This window comes from Phyllopteryx taeniolatus, chromosome 19 (genome assembly GCF_024500385.1).
Source record: "Phyllopteryx taeniolatus isolate TA_2022b chromosome 19, UOR_Ptae_1.2, whole genome shotgun sequence".
In the NCBI taxonomy this organism is placed as follows: Eukaryota; Metazoa; Chordata; class Actinopteri; order Syngnathiformes; family Syngnathidae; genus Phyllopteryx; species Phyllopteryx taeniolatus.
The window spans coordinates 18,237,059-18,256,388 of NC_084520.1; the positions used below are offsets into that span (position 1 = coordinate 18,237,059).

Sequence of the window (19,330 nt, forward strand, 5' to 3'; positions counted from 1 at the left end):
TCACCGACGATTGGAGCCGTTGGACGTATGGAACGTCGAGGACGCAATAAAGGGGGCTTTGTTAGCGGAGCAAAGATTCCTGGGATTTCCCGGCAGCACAAGGCAACATGTCGGAGCTTCTCATGTCAGGTCTGCTCAACAGATGACATCCAATCTCTTCAAGAACAAGACCACGACCGCAAAGCTCAAACTGCTCGGTGATAACGAAGCTTTGAGGGATTTTCTTGGGTCTTTGACTTGCTTTCTGGCTAAGTGTTATCATGGTTTCATAAAAGAGAGAAGAAGAAACCAAAGTGTACAACTGAGCCAATCACCAAATTACAACAATGTGCAACTAGAAGAGGAGTGCAGTGTTACGTTACGTTACGCCATGTTGAGTTATGTCACGTTACATTGTCGTGTCACGTTATGTCACGTTACATTGTCGTGGTACGCTACGCCGTGTTACGTTACGCCATGTTGAGTTATGTCACGATACATTGTCGTGTTACGTTACGTTACGTTACGCCGTGTTACGTTACGCCATGTTGAGTTATGTCACATCACATTGTCGTGTTACGCTACGGCGTGTTACGTTACGCCATGTTGACTTATGTCACGTTACATTGTCGTGTCACGTTATGTCACGTCACATTGTCGTGGTACGCTACGCCGTGTCACGTTCGACTGCGTACACCCTAATGCATTGTGCATTTGACTGCGCACGATAACGATGCACGTAACACAAGATTGTGCATTCCGTTGTGTTACGTCACACTGCCGATGCATTCCAATGCGCTAGCCTGCCGCACCCTGCGTTATATTGCGTTAGCTTGCATCGTGCGGCACGGTGCGTAACATGACAATGTGAGTAATACTCGATTTTGTGTGACTTTATGCTGTGTTAACTTGTGTTGTGTTACAATACAGTACATATTATGGTGTGTTGTGTTGCATTCCATGTGCATTTTATTGCATGTGTGTGCGTGCGCGCGTGTTAAAAAGCATGCTGATGTGATTAGGAAAGTGAGTTCCCTGTAAAGTGTCCAGTCAATGTGTTTTTTTTCTTGAACTTATTAGGTCTGTCTTTTCTTTAAAGGCCACACGTTTATTGGAGGGCCGGCCGCTAACTTCGACTATTGTGCGTGCACAAAGGAGTCGTCGAGGTGGGAAAGTGTTCATTACGACCGCGCGCTTGCTATCGGCAAAAAAGAAGAACGATTCCCAGCCGCGGTGACCTTTCATCCGACCAGAGCGAGTCACGTCGCGGAAGCCGAAAAAAAAGTTTGGGAGTTTTCATCTTCCATGGCAACGCGAGAGGTCGCCGCCGTTGACCTGCTGTGATTTGGGCACAGGTCACAAAGTCGGCTTTTGATGCAGACACGAGACAAATAAATCGCAAACCAAAACACGTTTTCATTCACGCCTGAAACAATTTGTTGTTGAAATGATGTCTAATTATTTTAAAAGTTCATTGTTACGTCTGGGGACCGGCGTGACGATAAAACAAACTAATGACTCCTCCCTACCATCGCTTCGAGCCAATCAAAAGGGCTGTCATATAGCGGACATACCCAAACGAATAAAGACTTTTTTTTTATTTTAGAACAAAAGCCCTTATTTTTGTTCCAGACTATAGTCCTACTTTTTAGAGATCAAAGGCCTCTTTTCCAGAATAAAATGTGTCATATTACAATAATAAAAGTGTGTCACGAAAAAGACGCCCATTGGTTGGCAGCATGTTACAAGAGTTCAGCAAATGTTCTCCTTAATTTGTACTTTTCCACCCTTTGTCGTCATTTCGTATGTTGTGCGTCGCGCTAACACGTTTTGGACCCTTTTCAGCATTTTTGGCGGCGACATTCTTTGGTGCTTGTTAACAACAGCTTTCTTATCTCGCCTTTATTTACACTTTCCACACTTTGGGCGAACACAGGGCCAAAAGGGCAAAAAAGCCCGATAAAACTCCTTCTTCAGCTTGACGGCAGCAATCCCCGGTGAGGGGATTGCTGCCACGATTATTATTTTTTTTGTTTATTATTTATAATTATTTTTAAAAAATAATTAAAAGAAATGGTTTTTTTTAAATGTTATATTACTAATGTTTTTCAACATTTATGAACCCTTTGAAGGGGAAAAGTGGCTAAATGAATGCGACAAATATTCCAAAACGGTTAATAATGCAACTGCTCGGTGGGCCAGATTAAGGAAGAGAGCGGGCCGAGTGTCGCCCGCGGACCATAGGTTGCCCGGCGCCGACCCCGGGCCTAACCGACGGACGAAACAAGCGTGGCTTTTTGTCGGAGTGGTTTTGCCGAGGTTGACCACGACGATTCCTCGGCATCTTCGCTCAATTATTCATTCTGCCGCCGCCGCCGCCGCCGCGTGCCAAATGAACCGCGACACGAGGCCTCCTTGCAAAATGCAAGTGACACAAAAGACAATAAAAGCCTCGCGTCTGCATTATTCAAAGCCCCGACGCTTTTAGCGGCCAATCGCCGTATACGTCTCCATAAACAGCGATAAATAAGTCAGCCGCTAAACACCGCCGAAGCGTATGTCGCGCGTCGGCGCACAAACGACTTCGCCGCGTCAGAACGACCAATAGACGACGAGTATTTTCAGGAACCTTTCAAGAAAGTTTGGTTGCAGCTTGGAACGGCGCCCGCAGACTTTCCACGACATTCCGGATGGCGCCTGCAGGGATTTGGGCCCACATTTGGAACGCATGAGAAGGAAGGCAGGAAGGAAGGAAGGAAGGAAGGAAGGAAGAAAAAGAAGGAAGGAAGGAAGGAAGGAAGGCAGAAAGGAAGGAAGAAAAAGAAGGAAGGAAGGAAGGAAGAAAGAAAGAAAAAGAAGGTACTGGCAATGGATGGAGGAAAGGATAGAAGGTACTGTAGGAAGGATGGAAAGAAGGAAGGAAGGGGAGGAAGGATGAAAGGTAGGATACGACGATGGCAAGCAAAGGAACAAAGGAAAAATGAGAAGGAACGAAGGATTCAGGATTTGGTTTGATTTTCCTTCGCGTCGGAAGGCGTTCGGGTTCAAGGGGGGAGCGAGCGGCGCAGATCGTCGCGGCGATAGCGGCCGGGATCCGCCGCCGCAGAACGGCCGCCTGAGGGCGACGTGAATATTTCATGCGACGGAAACAAGACGAGGAAGAAGAAGATGACAAAGAGGAAGATGAACAAGAAGACGAAGTCGACAACAACAACGAGAAGGAAGTAGAGCACGTCGAATAGAAATCAAGACTACAACATAGAAGACGGCCAGAACCAGGGCAACAATAAAAGAAGGCAGAAAAGAAGACCAAGAAAGAAGACGACAACAATTAGTCGGAACAACAACAACGAGCGGCAAACATTTATTCGTAACAGACATTACAGTAGAACCTCTTTTTCACAGCTTTACTTTACTTTTATACAAAGCAAAATATTTGTTTTCCATTTTCTTTAGACCTATTTAGAATCTGTCGACTTGATTTTTTTTTGGGGGGGGGGGGTGCACATGCATGAGAAATTATGGAATGTGTTATGCATTTTTCTTTTTTTTACAGTTTTAATGTCTTAGGCTAGGAAGTGTTTTTTTTTGTTTTTACCACCCCAAAAAATAACACACACTAAAAATGCTGCCATATGGCAAATTATGCGCAATATGAGTCTGAAAAATCAGCAATCGGCAATGCGCTAAATCCACAATAGCAGCGAGGGAACACCGCGCAAGTGTTTTGCAATATCGGTCACGGAACGAATGAAAGTGGCTAAAAGCTCACGGCGCCGCCGCACGATCACAATCGGAATCGGAATCGGAGTCACAATCAGAATCATCTTTATTTGCAGATGACGAAGAAGATGAAACTGAAGACAATCGGACAAAAGAAGAAGAATTCAGCCTTCGTGCGGTGCAGATGGAGCGACTTCGGCGTGATCGTGTGAAGGCGCTAACGAGATTTCGATACAATTTAAGCTTGCAATTGTTTTCTGTTCACATTCATTGCAATGACTTTTCAAAATACTGTTTTAATAACTTTCATTTTGTCTAAAAGTGGCCTTTGACCAGTCCAGGGTGGACGCCGGATCGGCTTCATTTCAATTGATGGATTCCGTTTTCTGGCAAGCGCTCTTCATATAAATACACCCGCGGCCTTCCGCGCCTCGTTTACCGTGCGCGAGGACGCTCCGCACCACGCACGCGCGCACACAACATAAGTAGCCTGTACCTTTATCCAATCGCAGCAGAGCGCGATGACGTCGTCCATGAAGCGTTGAGACGCTTTGCCGATGTCAGCAGAAAAAAATGCTCACGTGCGCGCACACACAAAATGTCCTCATTTGTACCTTCGACGGCTCGATGAGCGAACGACAGGCTAGAACCTCAGTCGCGTGCGTTCTCAAACAAAGAAAATACACAATTCAATAAGACTGAATTTAGTTGTTTCATTGTTGTTATTTGTAGGAACAAATATTTTCGAGTCGGCCCGGAGGGGTGGCGGCGACGACCCCCTTTCAGGAACAATCATAACGAAGGAGCTTTGCTTACTTTGGAATGAATTTGTCTCATCTCCGTGACGACTTCACCACGGCAACAAGCAAACGGCAAATATTCACGAGACACTCGGGCTTCATTTTGCGGCTCGTGAACGCTTCTCATCAGTGGCGGCTGGCCAATAGAGGGCGCCAGGGAGCTGCCCCACCGCGCATGCTGGTCGCCACATTCCTTGAAGTAAAAAAAAATAAAATAATAACAATAAAAATGCATGTCTAATTTTAGATGAGTGGGAGGAATAGCAAATAGTTCATGTTGCTTTCATGTTGTCTGTTGTCTGATTTCGTCACGCATTTCCGGTTTGGGGCGCACGAATTTTAACCGTTGACTGTCGTTAAAGAGTTTGACGCGCGCAGCAGATCGTCTTCGAGGAAATCGGCGGGACCGAGGCGGGGCTGGCCCACGTTAAACCTTAAACGTCGATGCGGAGTCGACTAGTCGGTTCAACCGGATTGCGAAGGCCCGCTGACAGTCACATCCCCGTTTCGTTCGTTCGTTCGTTCGTTCGTGTTCCCCGGGAAAGTCACATTTTTGATTCTATACTTCATTCTTCTTCCTTGTCCATCGCAAGCCGGCTCGCCGCCCAGCTCGCTCGCTTTTCGATGAATGGACCTCCAATATTTTTCTGTGTGTGTGCGTGCGCGTGTGAGTGTGTGTTACAGCCAGCCACCGTTACCATGGTAACGTGAAATGACATCCCGGAGGGTTCATGTCAGAACTGAAGACGTCGTCACGTGGTTACAATCATAATCATCATCGATTGTTCCGATGTCCACGCGCGCGCGCGCACACACGCACACGCATGTCTATCAATAAAGTTGCTGTTGTGACTCTCAAGCCAAAGCTGGTTGGGATCGATTAGTCTGAATGCGCAACACGTAAACACTTCCCACCAGAAACGTGCCTGTGTGCAATGCATGTGTGAGTGTGTGTGTTAGTACGCGTGACTTGGCTATGACCGTGAGTGTGTGAAGGTGCGTGCATGTGTGTGCGCAAGCGGGAGCACGTGAGCGTGCGCGTGCCCGCGTCTGGTCCCGTTCCGTATGATGTGCGACAGCGCGTGTGAAGCGTCTCGCGCTAGCCGGAGGATGTCAGCGAACCGAGGCTGGAAAAGGAAGCGTTTGGTCCACGAGGCCAAAGCGCCAGATCGAGCCCGACGGCCTCGTCCGGCACCCGCTCAGCACCGACCGGCCGAGTGGAACCGAACCGGGCCGGGCGGCGTCCCCTCGCACACGCGCGCCGCCTCGCCGACCGATCGCAGGCCCGGCCGAGCGGAAGCGACAAGCCCCGGCGAGTCATTATCGGAATGTCCGGAGCGATCCGTCAAAGCGCGGCCGCCTCGCCGCCGGGCCGGCGCGTCGACACGCGCCGGCCGGCTTTGCGACACCGCTACGCGTACGCAGCCCGCAGGAAGTGAGTTGGGTGAGGAGAACAACACGACGACGGAGGTTCGGGTCGCATGGGGGAGAATATTAAAAAAGTGGCAGATGAACCCCAAGCGGTGCTCGAGCACCATCCATCGCTGGCTTGATATTCCGGACCTAAACCATTTAGTGATTTATAGACCAGTAGCAGAACTTCCAAATCTATTCTGAAGCTGACCGGGAGCCAGTGTAGACACTTTAGAATTGGAGTCATATTTTCTGACCTCTTTGTTCCGAGCTGCAGCATTCTCAATGAGCTGCAGCTGTTTAACGCTCTTTTGGGGAGTCCTGTCAGAAGACTCTTACAATAGTCAAGTCTACGTGAGATAAAAGCATGGGCGAGCTTCTCCTGGTCTGCTTGACACATGCAAGCCTTCACTCTGGATTTGTTCTTCATATGGTAGAAGGCAGTTTTAGTCATTGATTTGAAATGAAGTCAGGTTTGAATCTATCAATACACCAAGGTTTCGGACTTGGGCTTTGGTTTTTAAAGAATGTGACTCCAGGTATTAACTTACAGCGATCCTCTTTTCTTTATTGCCAAAAACAATTCTCTCCGTTTTGTTGTGGTTTAATTGAAGACATTTTGGCTCATCCAATGATCCATTCGAGACAGTGACACAACACCTCAGTTGAACTGTCCTCATCTGGAGATATAACTGCATCGTTATCATCTGCATCGCTACGGTAGTCAACATTAAAGTTCTGAAGAATTTGACCCAAGGGTAGCATATACAGGGTAAACAGGAGGGGTCCAAGAACTGACCCTTGAGGGACCCCATAGGTCATCGCCATTGGATGAGATTGAACACGCCAATGGTTACAAATTATCTCCTTTCCTCCAGGCAGGACCTGAACCAGTTAAGGACTGTTCCATTCAGTCCTACCTAGGTCTAGACTTCTTCCTACTTCTTTTTGAACACTGAAAACATTTTTGGTATTGTTTTCATAGTCAAAGTAAATGTTGAAACAAATGTCAGAAAGAAAAAAAAAACCAGCAGAACGAAAGAACGCGGCGCGAGTTGACAGAGACGTTGGAAGGGGACGAGCGACGGGAGGTCTCGCTCGGGCGGCTTTCATAGAGCTTTTAACGGCAACGCGAGCGGCGCCTGAGCGCAACTTAAAGAGCAAAAAGCAAACAAAGCGACACCGCGCGCGCGCCGCTCGGCTTCACAAAGTCGCCATAATTACATCCGCGCTCGGATAAACGGGAAGAGCGAGCGGGCGGGACGAGCACCCGGCCGGCCGGCCGGCGGCCGCGGCGCTTCCCGTCGTCTTGGGCTCGGTCTCGTTTTTGATGGCCGCTAACCCTCCGACGCTCACGTTCGCGTCGTGTCGCGCAAAACAACAAAAAACAACAACAACAACAATACAAGACTAGAGGAAGACATCTTGTGGCACTTTCATCTTCTGGAGGGCGACAATCAGGATTTGGACTTTTACGCAGGCCGGGCAAAACGTGGTCTTCAAAGGCCGCATTTGGGCAGCACGGTGTGCTAGCGGTTAGCGGGATCGCCTCACAGTTCTGAGCCTCGGGGTTTGAATCGCGCACAAAGTCCGCTGGGAAAGCCGCCAGCACGCAAATGGACACATTTCAAGCTTTTTCAGACAACTTCAAAAAGTAGTTGGTGCCAACATTACAAATGATTTTGTGAAGTCAAATCTTTCAAGTGAAACTGAAAGGATCATTTGTTTTTCTTATTTTCAGAATGAAGTATTTTAAATTCAGAGAACTTGAAAGAATTGGTTTGATTCCACTGAATTCATGAGTCCAAAAGATTTACGAGTGGAAGCTCAAATAGTAGCTGTGAGGGATTCAAAAAACGTTCAGTTCTTCTCGTCTTTCCTTTTTTTCAGTGTACTAAAGAGCGGAGAAGCTAGAAGCAAACTTTGTTTTCCCGGTGAAAGAGCATCTACTCTTTCTTGTGGTCGTTTCAGTGCGCATGCTGTCCCAGAACAAAACATTTTGTGGTTTCTTGCAACATCCATCCAAATGCTGTACAAGGCCCGTGCGCGTGCGCGTGCTAACTAGCTGCTAGCTGCCCGGGAGAGAGACAGGGCACCAACAAACGCGCGCGCGTGGTAAGTGGTAAACAACAAACATTCATCAATATAGAACAAGACTTAGCGGTTGCCATGCCAACACGCGAGAATGCCTCACCTGGCCACTTATGAACTGGCAACAAGAACGTGTGCGTTTTTTTGCGCGCGTGCTAACGATGTTGTCGTGTTGCGGCGGCGTTTTGTCGCGCGCTAACCAGGCGGCAGCCCGAGTTTGTTCATAATTCATCGATGGCGCATCAATGATACATGAGTCCTTATTAGCCGGGCACGCCATCTTCAATCCGGCCTTTATTCGTGAAGCGGCGCCGCGTCGACGACGGACACAAACGGAAACACGACTTTGTGCTGTTTGAGTTCAACGGCGCTTTTTGGATTCTGTCAGTACAAATTGGAGGAAGAACACAAAAGTGAAACAAACAAAATGGAATGCATCGCTCTGCAAAACATCGCGTTTGGCAACTGTGCGTTTGCCAACGCGTGTACTTGTCACTGTGTGTTTGTGACTGCGTTTCTCAAATGCGTACTTGTGACTGTGCGTCTACGGCAGTTTTTCGAACTGCGCTTTTTGTGCGCGTGCGGTTGCAGAGGACCGCACAGGTGGCTCCCGGACGCACCGACCGCTGACTGATTCTTCTCCCCGCGGTTGCCATGTCAACCCCAAAGGAGCTCGCCGCGTGCGCGTCGGCACTCGCATGAAGATCGGCGTGAAAACGGCAAACGGCAAAGCTGATTTGCGGTGAAGTTCGACACTCCGAAGCCGAGAAGAGTCGCCGCCTCGACTCTTGCGATACTTTTACACGCAGCCGCTATTTTCCAAGACCTTGAGAACTGGTGTCAAACGCAAGGCCTGGGGGCCAGATCCGGCCCGCCGCATGACTTTATGTGGCCCATCCCAGCAAAAAAAAAAAAAGTGCGTCTACTTCAAAAAATATGTACCATAATTGCTATTTCCTTCACTAGATCGTAAAAGCTTTTTTTTTTCCACCAAAACCCTGAACAATTATTGAGTAGTTGTACAGTAGTATACCATATATTTGCGTGCCACAATTTTGCTTGACGAGTGATTTCAAATTTCATTTGTTGATAACAATATGTAACGATCAATTGCAGGGGCAACTGTTCACACGTAATAATGAATAACAATAATAACAAAATCTACTGCTGGCTTCTACTTTTATTTTTGTGGTTTTCACTTGGTTTTGTGTGGTTTTTCATTTTTATTTATATTTTTTTTTAGCAACCATTCTTGCTGTTGAATTGTTCGTATATGTTCAATAAAGTAGAACCAAAATGTACGTACGATCGCCGCAACCTCTCGAAGGCGGCGCGTCGCATTCACGCGCCGTTGCCGTCGTTCGGGTGTCGCTTCCAAGCGAACATTTCTTCGGCGCCGCACGCAAGCTCAAACGCTCGGCGCAGAAACTGGGACGCGGCGTCTTATCGAGTGCAAATCTCAGAGCTGCCGGGATTCTCGCCTTTGATTCCGGCGCCTCAAACTGGACGAGTCACGCACGGCTCACGGAGGTCCGGTGGCGTTCTCCTTCAGCGAGTCGCTCGGAGTCTGCCCGACCGAACACCGTTCGCGATAAGACGCCTTGGAACTTTGTGTGGGTGTCATTTTGCGCGCGCGCGCACGCGACAGAATACGTGCGCACACTTTGTACACCATTCCGAGACAGAATTCTGAAAAACAATTCCCAAAGAATTCTACAAAACGATTGCAAGGCGGGCGGCAGACGGATGACTTGACACTGTTGAATTTTTAAAGTGAAAAAATAAATCCAAGCGGCACCAAAAGTAACTCTGTCACAACGTTCACATCACTCACTAGCCAGTGTGTGTGTGTGTGTGTGTGCATCACCTTGGATACATTTCATACTCTGTCATCTTCCTCAGCCGCTTCGTAAGCTGCTCGGACGGGCGAGCGAGGAGACGTCGCCGTGTCCCGGCGAGATGAATGAAATGTGCTAACGTGCTAACGTGCTAACAGAGGCCGCGTTCGTTTCGCCCGGCCGTCTATCGTGTTGTATAGCAACATTTTGACAAAAAGCAAAAAGGAACGATGAATGCGTTCATTTTGGGAACGGCGAACTCAACTTTCAACTCCTTTGTGGAGAACATGAACTTTCCCAACACCACCACCACCACCACCATCATCATCATCATCATCATCGGCAGGTGGACACAACGATTCGAGGGCAGCGCAAGCAAAACGAGGGATTTCATTTTCCCTCTAATTGGGCCCGCAGTCACACGGATCGCAGGCGGGCAATTAGCCTCGTTTGTCCGACTGGTCACCAGCACTTTTATCAAACAAAGCGGTTTATTAGAAAGGAAAGGCGGGGCGGGGGGGGGGGGGGGGGGGCGCAGAACCTTCGGGGTACGGTACCACTGGATATGGACTTTACACACGTAAAAATCTAATCATTATACGGTGCCGTAGTATTGTTCAGACAAACACCAAGCAAATTGCGGCACCAAATCGCAATAATGGTTTTAAGGAACATGAGAACGATAACAAGGATTTTCACGACCACATTTCGCTGCGTGCGAGCGTCAGAATATTCACAGCAGTCCGGAATTTCGTTAACGTGTGCGAGCGTACCTAACGAAATGGCTAACAGATGTCGGGCTTGTGTGCGCAGCTGTCGCCGTGGCAACATCATCATCATCATCATCATCACCGCCACCGCATTCCAGTATCCGTCGGCATCAACTTGTGTCAGCATCTTCATGAGCAGAATCTGACTAAGACCCAAGCTTGACCCACACCTCGAAGCAGAACCAAGACTATAAGCAGACCTAGAAGGAGAAACAAAGCTAGAACCGGAGCTACGACTAGAACGAGAACCAGGACCAAAGGTCAGACCGAACCAGAACTAAGACTACAAGCAAAACTAGAAGCAGAACAAAAACTAGGAACTGAAGTACAACCAGAACCAAACCTAGCACCAGAACTAGAACGACAACCAAAGCCAAGCTAAAACCAGAGCCTGAAAGTGAACCAAAGATATTGAGCAGAACCAGACGCAAAGCTAAGCTACAAGCAGAGCTACAATCAGTACAGGACCAAAGCTAAGCTAGAACTTGAACTTCAAGCAGCACCGAAGCAGCAGCAGAACCATCAGACCGCGTCGAACGCCGAGTAGAAGCTCGCCGCTTACCTTCTTGGACAGCCTGGAAAGGGTTGTTGGGTTCGACGAGTTTGATGGAGTGCGTGATCTTCTCACTCTGCAGGACGTCGTCGCTCAGGCTGAGGTCCGACACGGCCAGCTGGAACACTTCGTCGTCCCGGGCCGCGTTCTCCTCAAAGACCGCACCTGGCGACACGGACGAGCGAGCGAGTCAGAAGCCCGAAAGGCGCCGGAATGCTTCTCGTTCCGGGTTCGGAGGAAGTTCATTGAGAGCGACTCGGGTTGTGGCGGGAATTCGTCGCTCTCCGCCAGTTGGCCATTTTGGAGTGCCGCTGGAATGTCTAGCACATACATTTTTTGGGTTTTCCCCGATTGTGTGCCCTCAATGCATTTGGAAAAGCACTCAAAACGGTTTGATTTTTGGCACCAGACAAAATTCGTGACTTCTGATGTGAAAATGTCAACAACAACAACACAATCCGAATGCGTCTAGAACCAGAAGCAAAGCCAAGCTAGTAACAGAACTAAATCTAGAAACGAGAGCCGAAGCACAACCAAAGCTACGACCAGAAGTAGGACCAGAACCAAAGTTAAGCCTGAACCAGACCTAGAAGCAAAACCAAAGCTGAGCTAGAACCAAATCACATCCTCTGTATTGATCTTTGAGTACCAGCACACTGTCAAGCATGTTCGTAATTAGCACGTGACAACATTGATGTGAATACTGAACGTCCGGCATAAAGGGATGAATAAATGGATGCGTGACCGGACGGGCGGACGGACGGGAGGACGGGAGGACGGCCTCCCTCCTCCCGGCAAGGTCTCGTTGGGCCCAAAGCTGCGAGCGAGAAGGAAAACGCCAGGATTTAGCGAGCGAGGCGCAGTCCTCAACGTCAACTTTATTCTCTCTCTCACCTTTTATGCTTTCAAAACGTGCTCGAGTCCAACGTAAGCCGATAGAGGGTCGCAGTTTTTCCTTGCAGTGCGTCGGTACTTTCAATTGGTGTTAAGTCGCCAACTGTCTTTTTTCGATTCCCATCGGGTTCGGTTGTGTTTTGATCGTTCTACGAGTTTGGAAGCTCCAAAAGAATCCGACAAGTTCCGCCGAAGTCCAGCGACTTCTGGTGGTTCGCCGACTCTCGACAAGATCGCTTTGGTCGTTGCTGTCGTTTTTGTCTTCGCCAATGTCGAAACACAACAAGCCATAAATTTGCAGTAGAGTTTCAGAACGTCGCAGTCGTGCGTGAGAACATTCCCGTAACGTGCGCGAGACTGTTTCAGTAGTGCGTGAGAGAGGATTTCCGTTTTAGATGCGATTGTTTTGCTAGCGTGTGAGAGCAAGATTTTCAGTTGTGCGTGTGAGAGCGTTTCAACGGATCATTTTTCAACCGTGTGTGAGAATGTTTCAGTAGTGTGTGAGTGGAATGTTGTTGTCGTTTGGGAGTACTTTTCAGTAGTGTGAGACAGCATTTCAGTAGTGTGTGTGTGTGTGTCGGATCCGACCAATGAGAGCCTTTCGTGCTCGCAGAAGGTAAACAACAACAACTGAGTGGTTTCTTCATCATCAGTGCTTCCAAACGAGAGTTTTGCGCGTGTGCGCCGCCGAGCCCCGCCCCCTTTTGAAGCCCGTTGGATGACAAGGTGACGGCGAGCGGCTCGCCGGGCCCCAACAGTCGCCGCTTGTCCTCTCGGTCACGACGCCATTGGCACGACGCGCACGTCCGCACGCAACTTCAGCCTCGCTCGACCGCTCGCAAAAAGAGAGAGAGCGAGAGAGAGAGAGAGCGACATTCACCGGGGACCGCTCCGTTGTCGCTCTTGATGTGACCCGCTGGCGACCAGTCCAGGGTGGGCACCGCGGCCATTCCGATGACGACGCCGATATCGATGATGATAATATTGACGTGTGGGGGGAAAACTCGCCACCGCCATCTCTTACGTTGCATTCAAACTACTCGCCGTACTTTTATCTCGTTAACCGGCGACCGCTCCGACCCGCCGACCAGAATTCATTCAGTCATTAAATTCCGCTGAACAAAAAAAAGTATCAAATCCGAGAAAACCGAGACATCGTAACGATGATGAAGACGATTATCATCTCGCAACAACTTTGTACTGACGAACGATGACGTCTCACCGCACGAGAGCTTGGGGTGGCGGTTACCACGACAACAATAAACATCAGCATCCGAGTGGACCTGACGTCATCACCTGACTTTTCACATCTTTGTCATTCGTGAAATATGTCGCTGGGTCTTCAACTTGTTTTTTTTTCATGGATACTTTGAATTTTGTCTCACATATCGCACAGAATATGTAATGTGTGTGTAAATATTATATATATAGTATATAGCATGTATAATGTGTTTCCATCGCATTTTGGTTGTATTTCCGGTTTGAACATGCACGGCTGCACGTTTGCATGACATTTGATGTCTAAACACGTCAAATTTAGCAGGCTTACGCCCGATTTCTGCTCTGTACGTCGAATGTGTCACGTTTACATCCTATTTCATGTATCCACATTTAGTGTTTTCATCCTATTTACTATTTTGTCATCTCATGTTTTTCTCCCATTAAATATGACGTCCTTAGTTTTCATGCCAAAGACTATTTTGTCGTGCAATGTTTGGACGAAGTCGTCCCGTCTGACTGCGCCACTTTGAATGAAGCCGACTGGCCAATGAATGAATGAGTGAGCAACAGCTTGTCTTCCTCATCACGCACCAACGGGGGTGGGGGGGGGGGGGGGCTAGCCCCCACCCATCGCCAGGCAGCATCAGGACCGTACCGCATCCCCCCCCCCCCCCAAAAAAAAAAAAAAATTAATAAAAATAAAAGAGCGGTGGTGCCTTACCGATGTGAATGATGGAGTCGGCGTGCAGCGCTCGTCCACAGAACAGCAACAAGCACGCGCGCAGCACGAGCAGCATGCGGAGATCCATGGCCGCACGCACGCACGAGCACGCACGAGCACGCACGCCGACACCAGACGCCGCCGCCGCTTCGTCCTCAGTCCGCAAAGAAAGAAGAGAGAAAAGAAAAACCAGGGAAGAAAAAGGAAAGCAATCCAAAGTGAGGCTGCAGGACGGAAACGAGATGATGATGAGGATGATGATGACGATGACGAAGATGAAGAAGAAGAAGAAGAAGCTTCCGGACTGCGGAGGAAGGAAAGAAGCCCAGCCACCGGAGGAAGAGGAGGGAGAGGTGGAAGAGGAGCGAGGGTTGTTCCGCACGCCGTGTGGAATGAGAGAGAGAGAGAGAGGAGGGAAGGGAGGGAGGGAAGGTGCTCTCTCACTCGCTCTCTCACTCCCTTTCTATCATTCTCTACCTCTCATGCTGTCTTTTTCCTTTTCTCCCCCACTCTCTCTCTCTCTCTCTCTCTCTCGGCGTTGATGCCCGGGGCCCGACGGGTCGCTACTGGGGGGGATTTCAAAATCCGGCTGAGTTGATTTTTGACTAGTTGCGTCTCGATGGGCGGCGTGTGAGCCGGTGCGCCTCGCGGGTCGTAGGTTCCGGGTTCGGGTCCGGGCTCGTCTTTGCGCCCGTGAGCGGATGCAGCAAAATAGGACTCGCGCAAAAGCAAAAAGTCAGGTGCTCCAAATTATTATTTATGTGAAAATAAGTATACAGATTTTTAAAAAAAAGAAAAGAACTCAAACATCGAGTAACCGGTTAGTAACTTCTGATGTATTGTTTTCTTTTTGGCAGAGCAGGAACATCAAAAATATGAAATTGGAATGTGTGCAACTTTGATATTGCTCCACCATATCACTTTATCTACAACAATAATTATGAATTCAATCTTTATAAAATAACAATTAAGGGAAATTCTGATCTTGAACGCTTGTTTTTTGTTTACGCTTGGAAACAGCTCAACCGACCGCAGAAAAGCGGGAAAAAGGCTTTTCCCGCCGCCGCCGCCGCCGCCTTCTTTGCCGTGTTCCTTTTGAAAACGTCCTGCGCGGTCATGTGACTTCCCGGCTGCGTTTGATCGGCGAAACCGAGTAGAACGCCGCTCGGAGCTTGAATTGGATTGGCGGAAAGCGCCAAACAAAAGTCGCGAGCGAAACGAAGTTGCAACGTAAGAGAGTCAAAATAATGAAGTTTCTTCAAAATAACCAAGTCAAAGTAAAACGCAAGCTGCACTAAAACTACTCGCACAAATACAATTAATCCAAAATGTTACTCAAGCAAAAGTAACGCAGCGAGAAGAAGCACCAAAGTCATTTTTAGTATCATCATTATTATTATTATCATCCTCCTCCTCATCATTATTATTGAAACGACAAGTGATTATGTTCCACCAAAGCAAAAAGTATGAATTAGCGAATGATTGCGCTTAGTTTGCAGACTGACTGAAGCGCTTCAGGTGGTGGTTACCATGACAACAATAAACAGCATCATCAGCATCCAAATTGAGCCGATGTCATCACTTGACTTCTATCGTTATATAGGAGAAACTTCACGGCCGCGCGCGCACGCGCACACACAGCGAGCAATTGGTGGAGCGTCACTCCCTCTGCTGGCCGCAGGCTGTTATTACAGATTCGCGTCACAGCTCTTTTTTTTTGTTTCACTAATGTGTGCACGTGCAAATCATTTGGAATGTCCAACTCAACTTCCAGTTTTTTGGTTTTTTTTAACAATATCTGCACTAAATCTTCTTTTTTACTTGAACGTTTTGCATTAAAAAAAAAAAAAAACATTAAAATTAATGCGTGCCGATCTTTTGCCTTGGCTGAGGTCGCGCTCAGTGTTGTTGTTGCTGTGTGGCAACATGAGGACCATCAGAGTCCAGTTCAGTTGGCATCTCCTAGCGGAACCCAAACACATACACGGATGCAAATGAATGGTGAAAGTTTGCAATGTGGACAAGGCGGCGACTTTAATGGGATTCCAAGTCAACTCGCTTAACGATGTCCCACTACGCTAATGCTAAGCTAGGGAACGGCTAGCTCGTGTCCGTGCGTGCTACTGAAACGACATTGGCGTCAAAGCATGGCGCCATGAAGTCACAGCCTGGTGACGTCATCAGGTGGTGTCACGAACTTAGGAGTCATAAAATGATAATGTCACAATGTCACGACGTGAAAGTCACGAAGTCCTGATTCAAAGGTCCAAAGTTACTGAAGGTGATTGAGAACAGATTCTCATTTGCGACGCCAAGGTCATGACGTCATCGTGCCACAAGGCGCTTAAGTGATGAGGATGTCATGAAAAAAAAAACACATCAAGATGTCATGAAGTCATCAAATTGTAAACGCTTACGAAGTCATTCACGAACCAAGAAAACGAGGCCGACCTTCTTCATGAACTCGTCCTCCTCCTTCCAGGCTGATGACCTCCACTGCCCCCTGGCGGTGCTTTGTCCCCCCCAATCAGTGTGCACACATTTAATACGTCTAATCATTATTAATACTTACGCACACTTACGAAGTGTCCCTCTGAAGATGTGTGTGTGTGTGCATGCGCTCCTCTCTGTCTCTGTCTCTCTCACACACACACACACACACACACACACACATAAATCAATGTTGCCGAGTGTTTGTGCAATGAAGGAAATTCAAAGCGGTGATAATTAGTGAAACAAAACTCGGCGAAGACAATCAACTGCGCTCGTGTGGACATGTTGTCGCAGGGCTTGAAGGCCCCCTGAGCCCCTCACCTTGACTTTGACGGCGTTGCGGCGAGGTCAGGACGGAAGCGGCTTCCGGATGACTCGCTGAAATACAAAATCAAAGTTAACTCATCTTCCAAGCTTTCCAATTAAGGCTGAAAAAGTCCAAATCAGAATCAGAATCCTCTTTATTTGCCAAGTATGTCCAAAAAAACACACAAGCAATTTGTCTCCGGTAGTCGGAGCCGCTCGAGTACGACAATTCAATTCTGTCAATTGACAGAAAACAGTCACTGAGCAATAAAGGGTTGCTAGTTATTTTTGTTTGTTTTTTTGGGACAATTGTGCAAAAAGAGGCAGAGTCCTCGAGCACTTCGAGCAGTTGGAATGACTAATATTGCAATAGTCCGCTGCAATGAGCGTTGTGCAAAGGGCGCCGAGACTTCAAGGAGTGGATGCGCTTTCAAGTGACGAGTAGCGCGATCATCTGGGACAATGTCCATTGTGCAAATGGTGCAGATACTCCTCAGTCGGTGTGCAAGTGTTGCAGATGCTACTCTGGCACGAGTGGCCAGTATTGGTCAACAACAGATACGCAAATAGTGCAGCGTGGCGAGACGACCGCAGCGAGCGCAGCACTAATGCATAATTGGTCCGACAGAAACGTGACGGCGAACTCAAGACAAAAAAATTGCCAGCTTGTTGCAATGGAATTGTAGGTTAGCTGTTTAAGAAGTTGATGGCAAGAGGGAAGAAGCTGTCGGAATGTCCGGCAGTTCTCGTTTGCATCGATCGGTAGCGCCTACCTGAGGGAAGGAGCCGGAAGGAGCCGGAAGAGCCGGCGACCGGGACGCGCAGGGTCCGAGAGGATTCGGCACGCTCTTGTCTTAGTTCTGCTTGCGCGCTCTCCATTGTTTCCACTGAGTCACCTGACTTCAGGCGGCCATTTTACTTTTAACCTTTGACCCTTTGCAAAAGGCGCAGGCCTCCATGTGCAGTAGCCATACATGGCCAGTGGGTGGCATACTAAACAAAAACTAGCTACTCGCTACGACTACAATAGCACAACTTTGAACATTTTTAATCTCAACAATACAATAAACAAGTTTCAATCCATTTCTGTTTTTTTCTTTGTTGTAATTTTATTTATTTCATTACCACAGCCAATAATCCAAAAGTGATTAACACAAAATTCTCTTCTAGGATAATGGCACCAACGGCATGTTTCTGTCTGTGCGTGTGTGTGTGTGTGTGTGTGTGCGTGCGGTGTATCTATGTGCGTGTGTGGCGTGTTTGTTTGTGTGTGCATGTGTGGCGTGTTTGTTTGTGTGCGTGTGTGGTGTGTTTGTCTGTGTGTGGTGTGTGTGCACGAGTGGTGTGTTTGTTTGTGTGTGTGTGTGGTGTGTTTGTGCATGTGGTGTGTGTGGCCGCGCGCATGTGTGTGTTTTGTGTGCGTGTGACCGCGCGCCCCTTGACGTCGTCCAATATGGCTGCCGAGCGTCACGTCGGACGAGCCGCTTCGTGTTTTTGTGTGGTTAATGAAAAATCCGAGCGTGAGTGACGGGAAGTGTCGTTTGGCGGGCGGGCGGGCGTGTGCCAGCCCGCGCGGCCTTGACAAAAGCGAGCAGCAGAAGGCCGCCGGCTGTCCGTTGGCCCGCTCCGCTTCACGGGAGCCAATCAAACGGCTCGGCGGCGGATCAAAGCCGCCGAGAAAGACCACCGACCGCCGACACGCACCAGCGAGCGGGCGCGTCATCCGCTGGACTTCTCATGTCCAAAGAAAAGAAAATTGAAAAGTGGCTTTTGCGATCAACTGCCGATTGGGATCGAGCCAAAACACAAGACGGCACAACAACAAAACGGCAACACACGCGCTGACGGACGGACGCTGGCGAGCCCAGAGAAAGCAAAAGTCCGCTTAGCTCCACGCTAACAAACCATGCCAAATGCCATTGACATGCTAAACATGAGCAGAGATGGTTGCGGGCAGCGGAGCAACACACGTAGACAGACAATACTCACAGGCGTATATTCTTTATCCTCTGTTGTTATAAAACTACTCACGTGACTGCACTTTTTACACACACACACACACACACACCTCCTGTGGTGACACGCCCACGCTTCATTACAGCCAATCAAACGGCTCATTGGCACAAGTTTCGCACGGCAGATCAAAACCGCAAGTCAGCAGGACCAGAAGGACTGCGAGAGTTCCACAAACGCGCGCCATTTTCACGGGTTACTTTTGTACCAACCGCATTTTGGTCCTGTTTCTAGCCGCATAAACTTTATCAACATCACGTGCAAAAGTATTGGGACAGCTACACAACGTGGAAAGTCAAGAAAAAGCACTTCCGACAAAAGTATTGGGACACGTACGAACAGGGCCTGTCAAAATGTGCGCGCGGTATTTGGACACGACCGGAAAGGACACGGACAAAAGTATTGGGACAAAGTCCCGAAAGTGTGCGTGCGCGCGGCGTCACGTGACCCTTGAAATCGTATCGCTCCATTCCCAACCGGTCTCCGAGGGCGCGCTGCTCACTCGCGCGCCTCTA

The 19,330-nt window shown here is 48.6% G+C and overlaps 1 protein-coding gene across 8 annotated transcripts in view; it reads right to left on the bottom strand.

Annotated features, from left to right (window-relative positions):
- LOC133468936 (glutamate receptor ionotropic, delta-1-like) overlaps positions 1-19,292 on the bottom strand; it is an 82,207-nt gene extending 62,915 nt beyond the window's left edge. For 5 of the 8 annotated variants that reach the window (XR_009785588.1, XM_061755349.1, XM_061755346.1 and 2 more), the window contains exons 1-3: positions 17,576-17,728; positions 16,818-16,874; positions 11,177-11,332 (exon numbers count right to left, since the gene is read on the bottom strand). Coding sequence is in view for 6 of the 8 variants with exons in the window: in XM_061755349.1 (XP_061611333.1) it covers positions 11,177-11,332; positions 16,818-16,874; positions 17,576-17,681 (319 nt within the window). In the remaining 2 variants the exon portion in view is untranslated. Of the gene's footprint in view, positions 1-11,176; positions 11,333-14,003; positions 14,368-16,817; positions 16,875-17,575; positions 17,729-18,791 lie in introns of those variants that run through there. The other 3 variants (XM_061755348.1, XM_061755345.1, XM_061755347.1) reach the window with 3 other exon arrangements.
- Positions 19,293-19,330: the final 38 nt, after the last annotated feature.